Source organism: Poecilia latipinna, unplaced genomic scaffold (genome assembly GCF_001443285.1).
Source record: "Poecilia latipinna isolate Pla-1442-1.1 unplaced genomic scaffold, P_latipinna-1.0 Scaffold470, whole genome shotgun sequence".
NCBI classification, from domain to species: Eukaryota; Metazoa; Chordata; class Actinopteri; order Cyprinodontiformes; family Poeciliidae; genus Poecilia; species Poecilia latipinna.
Genome location: NW_015113086.1, coordinates 50,342 through 62,401, shown reverse-complemented (window position 1 = coordinate 62,401; position 12,060 = coordinate 50,342). Strand labels below are relative to the sequence as shown.

The 12,060-nt window shown below is 36.8% G+C and overlaps 1 protein-coding gene across 1 annotated transcript in view; it reads right to left on the bottom strand.

Annotated features, from left to right (window-relative positions):
* Positions 1-12,060, bottom strand: part of lamc3 (laminin, gamma 3) — a 130,423-nt gene that overhangs the window by 93,771 nt on the left and 24,592 nt on the right. Inside the window, exon 4 of the mRNA XM_015039389.1 lies at positions 7,711-7,877. Within this exon, the coding sequence (XP_014894875.1) occupies positions 7,711-7,877 (167 nt within the window). The remainder of the gene's footprint in view (positions 1-7,710; positions 7,878-12,060) is intronic.

Genomic DNA, 12,060 nt, shown 5'->3' with positions numbered 1-12,060 from the left:
TGGCAAATGGTCTTTTAGTAACTAACTAAGATAATTTAGATTGTTATATTTATTATGGCTGTGTAATAAATATTGACAAGTGGCTGACACGTTGCACCTCACTTGCTTAAACTCATTTATGGTGCTAGCGATTGCCCTCAAACATCCAATTGAAAGGGGGGAAAAAAAAGTCAATTCCAGCAAATGCTTCTCACCATTGCATTGGCTGATTTATTAAAACAGACAGCGCTTTTTTTTTTTTTTTTTTTTTTTGGTCCTGAAGAGAAAGCTTCTCAGGTCTGAAAACATCATCCTTTTTTGTAAATCAAATTAGGGGTGAGGGGTGTGTGTGGGAATTGGCCTCGTTTTCTCTCCCATTAAATTGTGTAACAGATATTGCAAACCTTTATCACTCTGTGATCAATCCTAAAGTGATTTAATCTTGGAGTTTTAGAGCCCAAACTGTTGAGAGGTGAAGGAGAAAATCAAGACTTATCGCTCCAATGCCAAAAAATATATATCTTTGATTGAAAAACTAAGTGTGCGAAGCCCGTTTAAACTTTTATTTAAAATAATACATGCACACAATAAATTAAAGGCATAGTAATTTTAGCAGAGATTTCATACAGTTATGCATTGTAAAAAAAAATTTGTTAACCCTTAAGAAACTATCCTTTTGTATTTCTTTCAATGAAAATGTTTTTCCCCACTAAATCAGTTATTTAACAATTCACGTTTCCTTCCCTGAACTTCTAATTCATTAAAAAAATATATTTGTTAAATATTGCATCTAGTTTTCTAGGGTTATCTCTCTCCCTTGACACTAAATTCAGATAAGACATTGATATATCATCAGTTTTTGGTTATTTAATATACTTCTGAGTGTTGCCTAAGATTTTATTAGTCATGCAGCAGCACTTTAACCACAACCCTGCAAAAATAAAAATAAATATACATAGTAAATTCAGTCTAATTATAAAGATTGATTTAAAAGTCTATTGCATTTCAGCTTGATCCTAGTTGTTGAACGTATGCAGACAAGTTATGATTATTATTTAAATTGGTAGAAGGCAGTTTCTATCCCTGCTTGACAAGAATGTGAAGACACTGGAAGTGAATCGAGTCGTTAGGTTTGTCGCCATCCTTCACACTGAGATTGATTGGAGCAAAGGAAAGAACAGAACCTGGCTTGGTTCTGTTCACTTTAGGTAAGCTAATCCAGACCGTTTAGTCTGTGTGGAAGCATACTTGGGTATAACAAAAATATTGCACAATCTGTTTTTTCTTAAAAAAAAAAAAAGAAAAAAAAGAAAAAATTTGGAATGAACCGTTCAACACGTCGAGTGGTTTCCCTCTTTTCCTCTCCAGAATTATAATTACGTCAAAAAAAAAAAAAAAAAAAAGGGACAGTGTGTTTCACTTATTATTACACTTTATTAAAAATAACTGAAAACAATAAGGGTCAGAATTCATCAACCACACTTTGTACTTGTGATGTGTGGTTGATATGTTTAAATAGGAAATATTTTATCCTCTCAATTTCTATGCTAATTAACAACAACAAGCCGCGATAAATTCAAAACACCCAGACACTTTAATGAAGATTTCAAAGTGGTTGCTGTGCCTTTAAAATTACAAAAATATATTTGTATTTGGGAATAGATTTACAAACTGAGGTTCTAATTCTTCGTTATTAAATAGAGGGTTAAGATTGAGCAGAATTACGAAGGAAGGAGTGCTAGGTAAAACTGCAATAAGACAAATAAATCATAACTTTGAACTATAGTGTCAAACAGTGACGATGTAATGTTTAGAGTTCTACAGTAACAAAGTTTGAAAAATTGCAGCTGCAATAAAAAAGTTAGCTTAACTCTTCTCTTTAAAAAAAAGAAAAAGTAAAATGTAGAGTGACAAGAAGGCCACCTTACAAAAACAAGAGCTATTAAATCAACATTTACTCATCACTGTTAAAGCAGTATTCCGATGAGGCTAAAATAACTTTTAAAATAATGAATTTTTAAGGCGACGTTCAAGAAAATAATTCCCTTTCCTCTAAACAAATGCATATGTCAGCTTCGAAGATGTGATGATGGAATCTAAAGTGTGTCCCCATGGAAAGAGCCTCAGGCTGAACCTATTATAACATCAGGCAAACAATGAATTTTCCAGGGACCCACTGCAAGCTGACAGGCTATAAAGGATTTAATTCTCAGAGGGGAGAATCTTGATGAGAATGATATTCCATTATATCCCAGCACATCTGTACACAGAGTCAAGTCTTAGTTCTCACATATTTGCCGACACATTTGTAACATTGCAAACTATAAAGGTGTATAGTTTCATGAGCATGCATGCGCTAATTTAATTAAAAACACACACAAAAAACACACACATCTCGACATGCCTGTTTCCACAACCTGCTTCTCATAGTGTGACGATACAGAAGTTGCAGACTGTTAATGGGTTTATCCCCTTTTTTATTATTATTATTACTATTATTATTATTTATTACTGGGGCTTTTTGTAATAATTTAAACTACTTCAAAAGGACATGCACATGTTTTTATAGTCCTGTAAAGGATTTAAAAAAAAATAGAATGAAAATATTTTTGATGCTTCTTTAAATCTGAAAGACAGACACATTTCTTTTTGTTATCAACCCAGCCCTAATAACCATGTTTGTGAAGATGAATTCAAACACGTTCCACACATTGAAAAAGCATCAACTCATAAGCAAACCCAAGTTGCAAAGACGGAGATCAAACGCTTCAAATTAATTTATTCCGAATTAATTTTTCAACAAAGACTCTATTACCCTTGTAAAGTCCTGGCTTTGAGGTAGAAGAAGATTTAAAATATTTCAAAGTTCATACTGTTGAAGGGAAAAAAAAAAAACAGATTTGTGAAAAATATTAAAGTGGTTGATCTATGAGGTTTTATTTTCTGGACATCCTATGAAGTTCTGCTTTATCTCGATTATGATTCTATTGAACATCTTTATGGTTTTTTAGCCCTGAAAAGGTCATAAACTTGTTATAAATTGTCCCTTCTGCTAAGCGATTGTAAAGACAATATTGTCTGAAAAACATTCTTGGCTTCTTCTTTATATTGTTTAGATTTGTTTTAAGCAACAGTAATTGGTTGCTGCCTTGAAATGATCAGTGGTTAGTTGTGTGTATAATTACTTTAGTGTTGAGCAATTCAAACTCTGTCTTTTAATGAAAAAAAGAGTGGGCCAAAGTTAAGAATGATCTACTCAGACAACAAAATGTTTAATGATAATAGTTAGAGAGCTAAGTTACCACTCGTCTTTATGGAAACATTGCAAGTCTTTTAGACTTTTTTTTTTTATTTTTTTTTAATGTGTTGCTGTGTATCTATGTGGACCATGAGTCTGTTGTATAAAGTAATCAATCAATCAATACATTAAAAACAAAAATTTACTACAAGGCTCTGATCCCTTTAACTTCTCCCTCATTTACAACTACAAACATCAATGTGTTTTTTGTTTTGTTTTATTTTTTAGTTTTGTTTAACAGACCAACATATAGTTGATTATTGTGAAATGGAAGAAATATAAACATGATTCAGTAAAGTCTAGCTTCAATTGCTGGTCTTTTGGGCAATTTCTCTCCTGGTTTTGCACGTCTGAACACTAAAATTGCTCCCCGTTCTTCTGTTACAGTCCGATTGGATAGAGAGCATCTGAAAGCACAGATTTTCAAATCTTGTTACAGATTTAGGTCTGGACTTTGACTGGGTCATTTTAACACAAATAAGCTTTGATTCCATTGACTATCACCTGCTGGAAGGTGACCAACTCTGAAGAAAAGCCTCTACACAACATTTTGTACGTAGGGCAAGAAGGTAAATTTTGGTTTCATCTGACCCAAGCACCTTTCATTTTCTTTCATTTCTGGGTGACACAGTGCTTTGTAGGTAGAACAAAATAAAGTTTAATTTTAATCTCATTTTGACTAGAGTACACTCTTTCACGTGTTTGCAGGGTTTCTGACAGGCCTTGTGGCAAACTATCACTACACTTCTTATAATGACATTTCTTCTTGTAAATAAGCAATCTCTACACTTCCTTCATGTATACAATGGTTAAGTGTAGCTATAATCTGTTTCCAGATGATGGATTAAATATTGAGCTTGAAATGTTTGAAGCTTGAAACATTGTTTAATAATCCAGTCCTGCCTTAAACATCTCTATAACTATCTCTGACCTGTCTGGAAATTATTTTGGTTTTTGTTTGTTTTCATGATTCTGCTTGCTCACAGATGTTTTCCTTCGCAGAACAAAATGTATTTTCAGAGAAATTGAAATGCCCCCAAATTAACTCTCGTTACTGATCTCTAAGCAACTGGTTGCATTGAAATTTACTTGGAGATATAAAAAGAAAAGATGCAGAAGAATACAAACCATTTGCAGTCATTTACTTTCCACATCATAATTATGCACCACTTTCTGGTCTTTCACAAAAAAAAGAAAGAAAAAGAAAAACAACCCAGAACACAATACTTTGAAGTTCCAAAGAGAAAGTGTAAAAGTTCAAGATTTATGACTGTTTTATCGTAAGTATTAATCACATGCATTCTCTCAGTCAGTGAGGCTTAGCACAAATGATAAAAAAATAAACACATTTCATTTAATGTCCTATAAATGCACTGGGCAGAATTGAAGCAGAAAGTTTTTCCATCTGTGACAAGAGCTGGGGAGATGACAGGAAAACAGGGCAAACCAGAGCAGGCTACCAGAAAATGTACTTTGCAGTCACAGTGGATTTTTAACTGAGTATTTCGGTACTGAATTGCAACACAATCAGAGTTCAAAATTGTACTTGTTTTTGTTTGTTTTGGTTTTTGTTTCTTTTTTTGGAGTCACAATCCAATCTGGTGGGCTGGAATTTGCTAACTGCAAAGCTGAAAAGTCTCTCTATCCTTTGGTAGCTGATCACAACCGTTGAGAAACCCCACGGGCTTAACTTATGTTGTACTTATACATATTCTCATTAAGACACGTCTCAGTTTTTTCAGGTTGCACTGAAAAAAAAAAAAAAAAGGTTCCAAAGACTACCCTTAGGTGAATAACACAGCTGACATCTTGCACAGCATTTAAAAGACAACTCTAAGTGTTATGTATAATATTTGTTCCAAGGGAAAACACAGTGAGCCAGGGCTGTCACTTCACTTTTATACGGGTGGAGGTTTGAACCTGTCAGCAGGCTCAGCTCCTTTTCTTTGGTCTCCTCCAAAATACCCAAATATATGCAGGTTACGGTAACTGATGTGAACAGGCGAGAGAGTGGTTGTCTGTCTCTGGGTGTCAGCGTTTGACTGGCTGTCAGAATACAGTGTGCCCACTTTCAGCTGGAATAATCTTCAACCACTTGCAGGCCTGTAAGGATGGCTGGGGGAAAGCCAGCAAGTGATGGATGTGTGAAAAAAAAAAAAAAATTCCAGTTTGAACGGAGGCACGACTGGAAACGCAACTCAGTGGAATGGTGACGTCTGTCTGGTAGCGTGATGCTCTGACACGGGAGCCGAGGCAAAAAGTGTCACAGCATTTAAGACCAGACATACTGACTTGTTCCTGTTGCTGGGTGACAAAGATGATCATTTCAGTAATCTGGGTGATACATTTGTTGGAGGTCTTTAGATCCTTTCAAGGCCCAGTGTCTCAGAGGAAAATGCAACCTTACACCTCAGGTACCTCAGGCTACTCAGAGTGGTTTTGTATGTACAAGAAATAAATACACTTAAATTTGAAATTACAATCCTCAAAAGTTTTTTTCATACATTTACGTTTGCTTACAGTGGCATATCTTTTTGTTCTTAAAACCTTTTGTGAGATTAAAACGCGCATAAAACACACCCACCACTTTTGATTTCCTCCACTTCCACTTTGGACAAAACTTCTGAATGGTTAATTAATAAATTGACACAGATCCCTACTTAATACCTTGTACATTGTTGCGAAATTATTACACGTCTTTGTCATTCCAAATCCAGCTCAGTGCTATAAGATAAATCTACGACTAAACAAAGATGTAGAAAAAAAAAAAAAAAAAACTATAAAAAAATTATATCTGATCATTGGTGCCAGATAGCTCAATCCATCTCCTCGAACAGTAAATTGTTGATTTAGTGTTTTTCCATTTTGGAGGAATAAAGAATACCTTCTCCAAATCTTGACAAGTTGAAACATCCTGAGTTTTTTTTTCCCTGAAAATACAAACTGATTTGCCATCACCTTAGGCTGGCAAATTATGACAAATTGCTAAATCCTGGATAGAGTCTCGTGATCCAACAGAACAATGATCCCCAAAACATTTCAAAACCGTTTATAGAGGAGTGGACAGAACGGGTCACTGAACTCCTCTTTCCAAAGCTTCAATACGACTGAAAGTTTGTGTGAATTGGGCCGAGTCCAACTCAAGAAACCAAACAGTTTAAATGAAGATGTCTTTGCATGCTTTTAACTTTTTCTATGCTCTTTCCTAAGGAAAAAAAAATAGATGTAAACAATTACTTTCCTCAGAAATTAAAATATACAGAATATCATATTTTATATTATTTATTGTTTAACATCTTTCAACTGATTTGGAACATAACTCAATTTTTTTACTTGGGTTGACATTTTAATTTTTGAGTATTTGTTGCTTTTGCTCAATGCAAACTTGTTGATCAAAATCCATGAGCTGAAAGGAAAGTGTTTTGTCAAATCAGTTTGCCCAAACAACAAAGAATAAATTATGGCGACTGTTCTTGTGAGGCTAAATTAGTGAGAATGAGCTCTCAGCTGCGCAATTACACAAAGGAATCAGCTTTATGCTATCATATCCTCTCTTGTATCTGACTTGTTCTTAATATATGGCATTGATTAAGTTGGTTGCAGCAGAATATTTAGGGCGCCATCTGCGTGGAACTAAGAGTAAGAGTAATTAAAACATGCTTGCTGCTTAATAGAATTCAACAAAAAAAAAAAACAAAAAAAAACAGAAAAGTAAAGTAAAAAAAAACAATTTGGTCGGCACTCTTCTTGATGATTTTCATTCCTCAGCCAATTACATTTCATCCTTGGCAGCACTCAGTAAAAGCTCATGGTTGGGTGAGCCAATCTGGATAAGTCTCTAATTTATGTATATAGAAACACAAATGAGTCTTCCAGCAAACATAGAAAGCACGGAAAGGATGGAAGAATTGATTAGCAATTTACAGGGCCTCGCAAAAGTATTTATTGTTCTTGAACTTTTTTTTTTTTTTTTTTTTTTCATTACAACCACAAAACCTAAACGTATGTCATTTAGAAAGTTTCGTGGCACACCGTATGAAGTGAAAGGAAAAGGGAATATTCTTTTCAATAAGTTTTACAAATAAAAATTTGACGTTAATTAGTCTAGTACAATTTTTGTAGTTGTGGCCTTGGACAGTTCCAAGTTGCCCATCAGTCTATTAGTGTATGGATGTGTGTGTGTGTGTGTTTGAAATAGCAGCTCTGAATACGAGGTGCAGAGTAAAAACTCAGCTTTTGTTAGGACTTGATTGTAAGACTGCTATATCAGTTTTATTTTTTTTCTTTCAGTGATGAAGGGCGAAGCACACTCAGATTTTAAACAACCCCTGACAACCTGAGCTTGTCACTAGAATTTAACACTGCCCTGTGGATTTTCCAGATGGCTGCACCCAGCGGGTTCATGACAGCACCCCCAGAATCAAGCTACTCACTCAAACACTCGTTGGCGGAGTCCCCAGAGGCCCTGGCCCAAGGTCTGTCCTGGTAAAAGGGGTGACATCTCTGGCAGTCGGTTCCCACTGTGTGATGTTGGCAGGCACACACCAGGCCACCCTGTTCCCCCTCAACGCACTCGCTGGCATGGCCGTTGCACTTGCATCTGAAGGGAAACATAAGACACATTTTTACATCTGCAAGTCCGGTCTTTCCTTGTGTTTTCCCCCTCTCTCTCTCTCCGTGCTCATTTATGACACCGTGAACGGATGTGCACACAACGGACGGAGCCGAAGGCGGAGGAAAGCGAGAGGGTATTTCCACCATAAGGAGTTGTCACTTCGCGTTATCCCTCACAGGCAGAAACGTGGTCTGAGATGAGGTGGGGTTTTCATCCCCCCTCAGCGACTGCACTTTTCAACTGTGTTAATGTGCCACTGCTAATATACTCATGCTATCCAAAGGACAAGGACAGAAAGCAACAGGCGTGTGCTGCATGAAACAGCGACTGTTGGCTCACTATTTGCTTTAAAGTGATTTGCAAACATTTAGGAACCTCCCCCTCGATGCTTGAAACAGCCAGGGCTTAAAGCACAATATACCTGAAAGACCTTGGAATATTTTCATGGAGAAAAATCAAAGTCGGGTTTAATTCTGACGCAATCCTAATTTCTTTTGGAGGTGTACTGTAGTGAGAGCGTTGTGGCCACGTCTCAACTTTGGGACACAAGGTCAAATAGGCACCAAAACATAGATTTAACACATTGATTAAGGCTAAGATTTTAATCAAAGAATAAAATTATTGCATGCTTGTACTTGTCTGAAAATTCAAACAGTTACAATTGCACATGATTACACATTGTACACAGATGTACTTTATTAGACCTCTGCTTGACTTCTCATTTGATGTGTCTGATGGATTGTCCCATAAACATAAGATCTCAATGTTGTATTTAAGAAAACGACAAGATTCTTGAGCATAAACTCAGGCTATTTTTTTTATTATTATCATTATTATTCGAAAATTATTTGCAAAAGTATCAGATAACCTTCACTGGAAGACAGAATCAATCAATTCTACAGTCTTGTGACAGACTTACTTTTTGTAAAGGTACTAGAGTTTTTTTGATTGGTTAATAGTTTTTGCACTGCTTCACCAAAACCAGCACTGATTTTCCACTACATACCTGCACATTGCGTTATATTTTGTCTCCAGCTATGGAATTAGAAACATGACAAAATTCAATTTTACCTTCATTTAGCACCCACAAAACACTTATCATTATTTGAGCTGACCTTTTTATTTAATTCATAAATGGAGGATACTATTGTAATGTTTACTTACAGATTCTTGATCAACTTATAGTTTGGGGAACTGCGAGTCACGTGAAAATGATGAAAAATAATCATAACACCACGTGTTGAGGGTTATTGTGCAGTGGTAAAATGCATCGTCTTCCCAACTTTACCACCTTTATTTTATTTTTTTCCCTACAGAAAAAGTAGGATGGTTTCTAAAACGTGTAGGTTCTTTTTTTCTCCCCCATTTCTCACTCCAGCAGCGACATGTTCTCTGTGTCACAGGATGTAACAAAAGCCCAAGGTGGGATCAGAATGCAACCCCTGCCAGCAGTTTAAACGTGTTTCTTGAGTAACATTTCTCACCTTCTTTTCTACAAAACACAGCCTCGCTAATTGGAGCGAAAATCCGTGCCTCGACTCATTGACCCACAGGACGCGTCTCCGATATGCATCAAGGTTATTGAGGAAAGCAAGCGTACGATGCAGAGAGTTTTCAGATGAGATCTTGGAAGAGGTTTTCGTCGTCGGGTTATTTTGTGGAAGTTCAAGTGACTTGATAAAAATTGCGAGACGTTTTAAAGCCATTTTTAAAATGTATTTCCTCCACTTTTGCCAATGGACAGGTCAAGTTCTTGCCAGCTGCGACTTACTTTTTTCTGTATGCATTATTTTCTGGCAGTGTTGCAGGGTTTTGTCAAGTTGCTGCAAGAAGGGGCAGACATTTGTCACTGAGTGGCAACCTCTGCCAAATTTACTCAGCTGTCCTACAATCACATGTCTGCTTGCCTGAGGCTCAGACCCAGTTATTCCAGCATCACTGACAAGACGACGACCAAGTGACTATAAACTGCCTCCGATCTATACCCCAGAACTCTGCTGAAATTTACATCATGTCTTGCAAAAGTGTTCATACCTGTTGAACTCGTCCACATTTTGTCATGTCACATCTCACACATTTCCATGTGTTTTATTGGGATTTCGTTTGACAGAGCAACACACAGCAGTGCACAATTGTGGAGTGGAAGAAAAGAATAGATAGATGTTTTTGCAATGATTTTCTTCTTGCTACTTTTCCATTATGTGAAGTGCAACTCCTGTTCTTTCAACAGAGTCCCCCGCCCCCAACTCAGCAGTGGTTGCCTGTAACTCCTCCACAGTTTCCAATCGCGAGAGAAAATGTGTTGTTCTGTCTCATAATATATATTAGAAAAAAATGCCCCTATGTTTTCAGGCTGCAAATGTTGCGTTTTGAGTTTGATCCAAATGCAGTCCAGAGTAGGACGGAATTAGACTGAATGATGACAAGTTTCTATGGAAAAACAAGGTCAAGAACTTACAGACACCTGCAAACATGGAGACAGGATTAATGAATGCCAAATGCAGGATTCAGTGAGACAGTAATGGAAACAGAGCAGGGTAAAAGTGCAGTGGGGATGGGAGCTTGGCGCAAACAGGACCAGGTGATCACAATAAATGGGATGAGCTGGGAGCTGAAGGGGAAGTGATGTATTAGGAGACAGAGAGGAACTTCATAAGTGACACTGAAAGCAGCGCTGGAAGACCCAAAGGGATAACCAGTAAAATAATACAAATAAACTGAAAAGAACAACATCAGAACACAAAACTCAAACCCAACACTCAAAGTGTTGGGTTTTTCCTCTTTCTGTGAAAAAAGTGGAAGGGTGTGAATAATTTTACGCGTCTTAGATGTAGTTGAACTACATAACTTATATAATGAAACATAACAGAAGAGACGTGGGCTGAAGTTTTACACAATTTCTGCTTATTTTGAGGTTTACTTAGTGGCAATGGGACTGAATTAACCTCCCATTATGGATTAGCCGCTTAAGAGTTTGATCTGCTGACACACGAAGCAGCTGAGGTTACGGACCCTGCTAACACCAGGGCACACGGAGTGCTGTTGTGCAGCCAAGCTTTCAGTCAGAAACTATTTTCTCTGTCCTAGAGGCATCAGCTCCCGCACCAGTCTACACTTGGCAGCGGCTGCATTGATGCTCAACTCAAAAAAATAAAATCACAACAAATCTGTCACAGCATCTAACTCACAGGCTTGACACGAGGCAGCAGAGTGTAAAGGCATATGTTCTTCAACACACTGTCCAGATATAAGGCTAACGTGTCGCTCTGCGGGTTTGTCCCCCAGGTGTTGCGACGTTGCTAGGTAATTTGTCATGCGGATGCAGTGATCCTAAACATTTATGACAGGTGTCACATCAAGTTTATATTCTCTCTGAAGGCTCCATCTCAACTTCTTTATTTTCCCCTTTTTTTTTTTTTTTTTTTTTTTTTTTATGTAGCAACCGTGGTGAAGTGTGGTTTGTGGCGACATGTCCGTTCTCATTAATGTGAGAACGGACATCCACTTTGGATTTCCACAAATCCAAAGTGGAAGAAGTGTGGAGTGTTTCACTAGTTTAACTTCATCACGAGGTAAACTGACTGGCAGAAAGAGGGAACGTCAAGGTGGTAATTTAACTCAAGACCTTTTATGGTAAGAACAATTGACAATTAAATTAAAGAAATATTCAGAGAAAACTAACTAAAATACTGGTGCCTCTAACAAACAAAAGTAAGAAACATATTTTGCTTATTTAAGTTTAGTTGAGTGCTTAGACACTTTTAGTGAGTTGAGATTTTCTGATTCTCTGGAGAATTAATCTGTTGAGATATTATTGTGATATTATTATAAAATTATCAATTGGGATATAAATTAAGATATTCGAATATTTTCCATTTCGCTCCACTCTTCAAAAACGGGACAGACAAGAAAACACACTTTTAAAGTAGGGCAGACGTAAGTTAATCTACATAAATCGAGAGCAGTCTGTACTAAAACAGCCACTCGCATTCATCTATAAAAATTGTTAAAAACATTTAAAAGAGCTGCAATTTTAGGGGAGTAAAGAAGTTCTCCATATTACAATAACTATATGGGTCTTTGGTCAAAATATAAGGACATTTTTTGCTTCACCAACTGACGCCTCCTTTTCCTTTCTCAGTCAGGTTACCTCCACAGTGATAGCAGC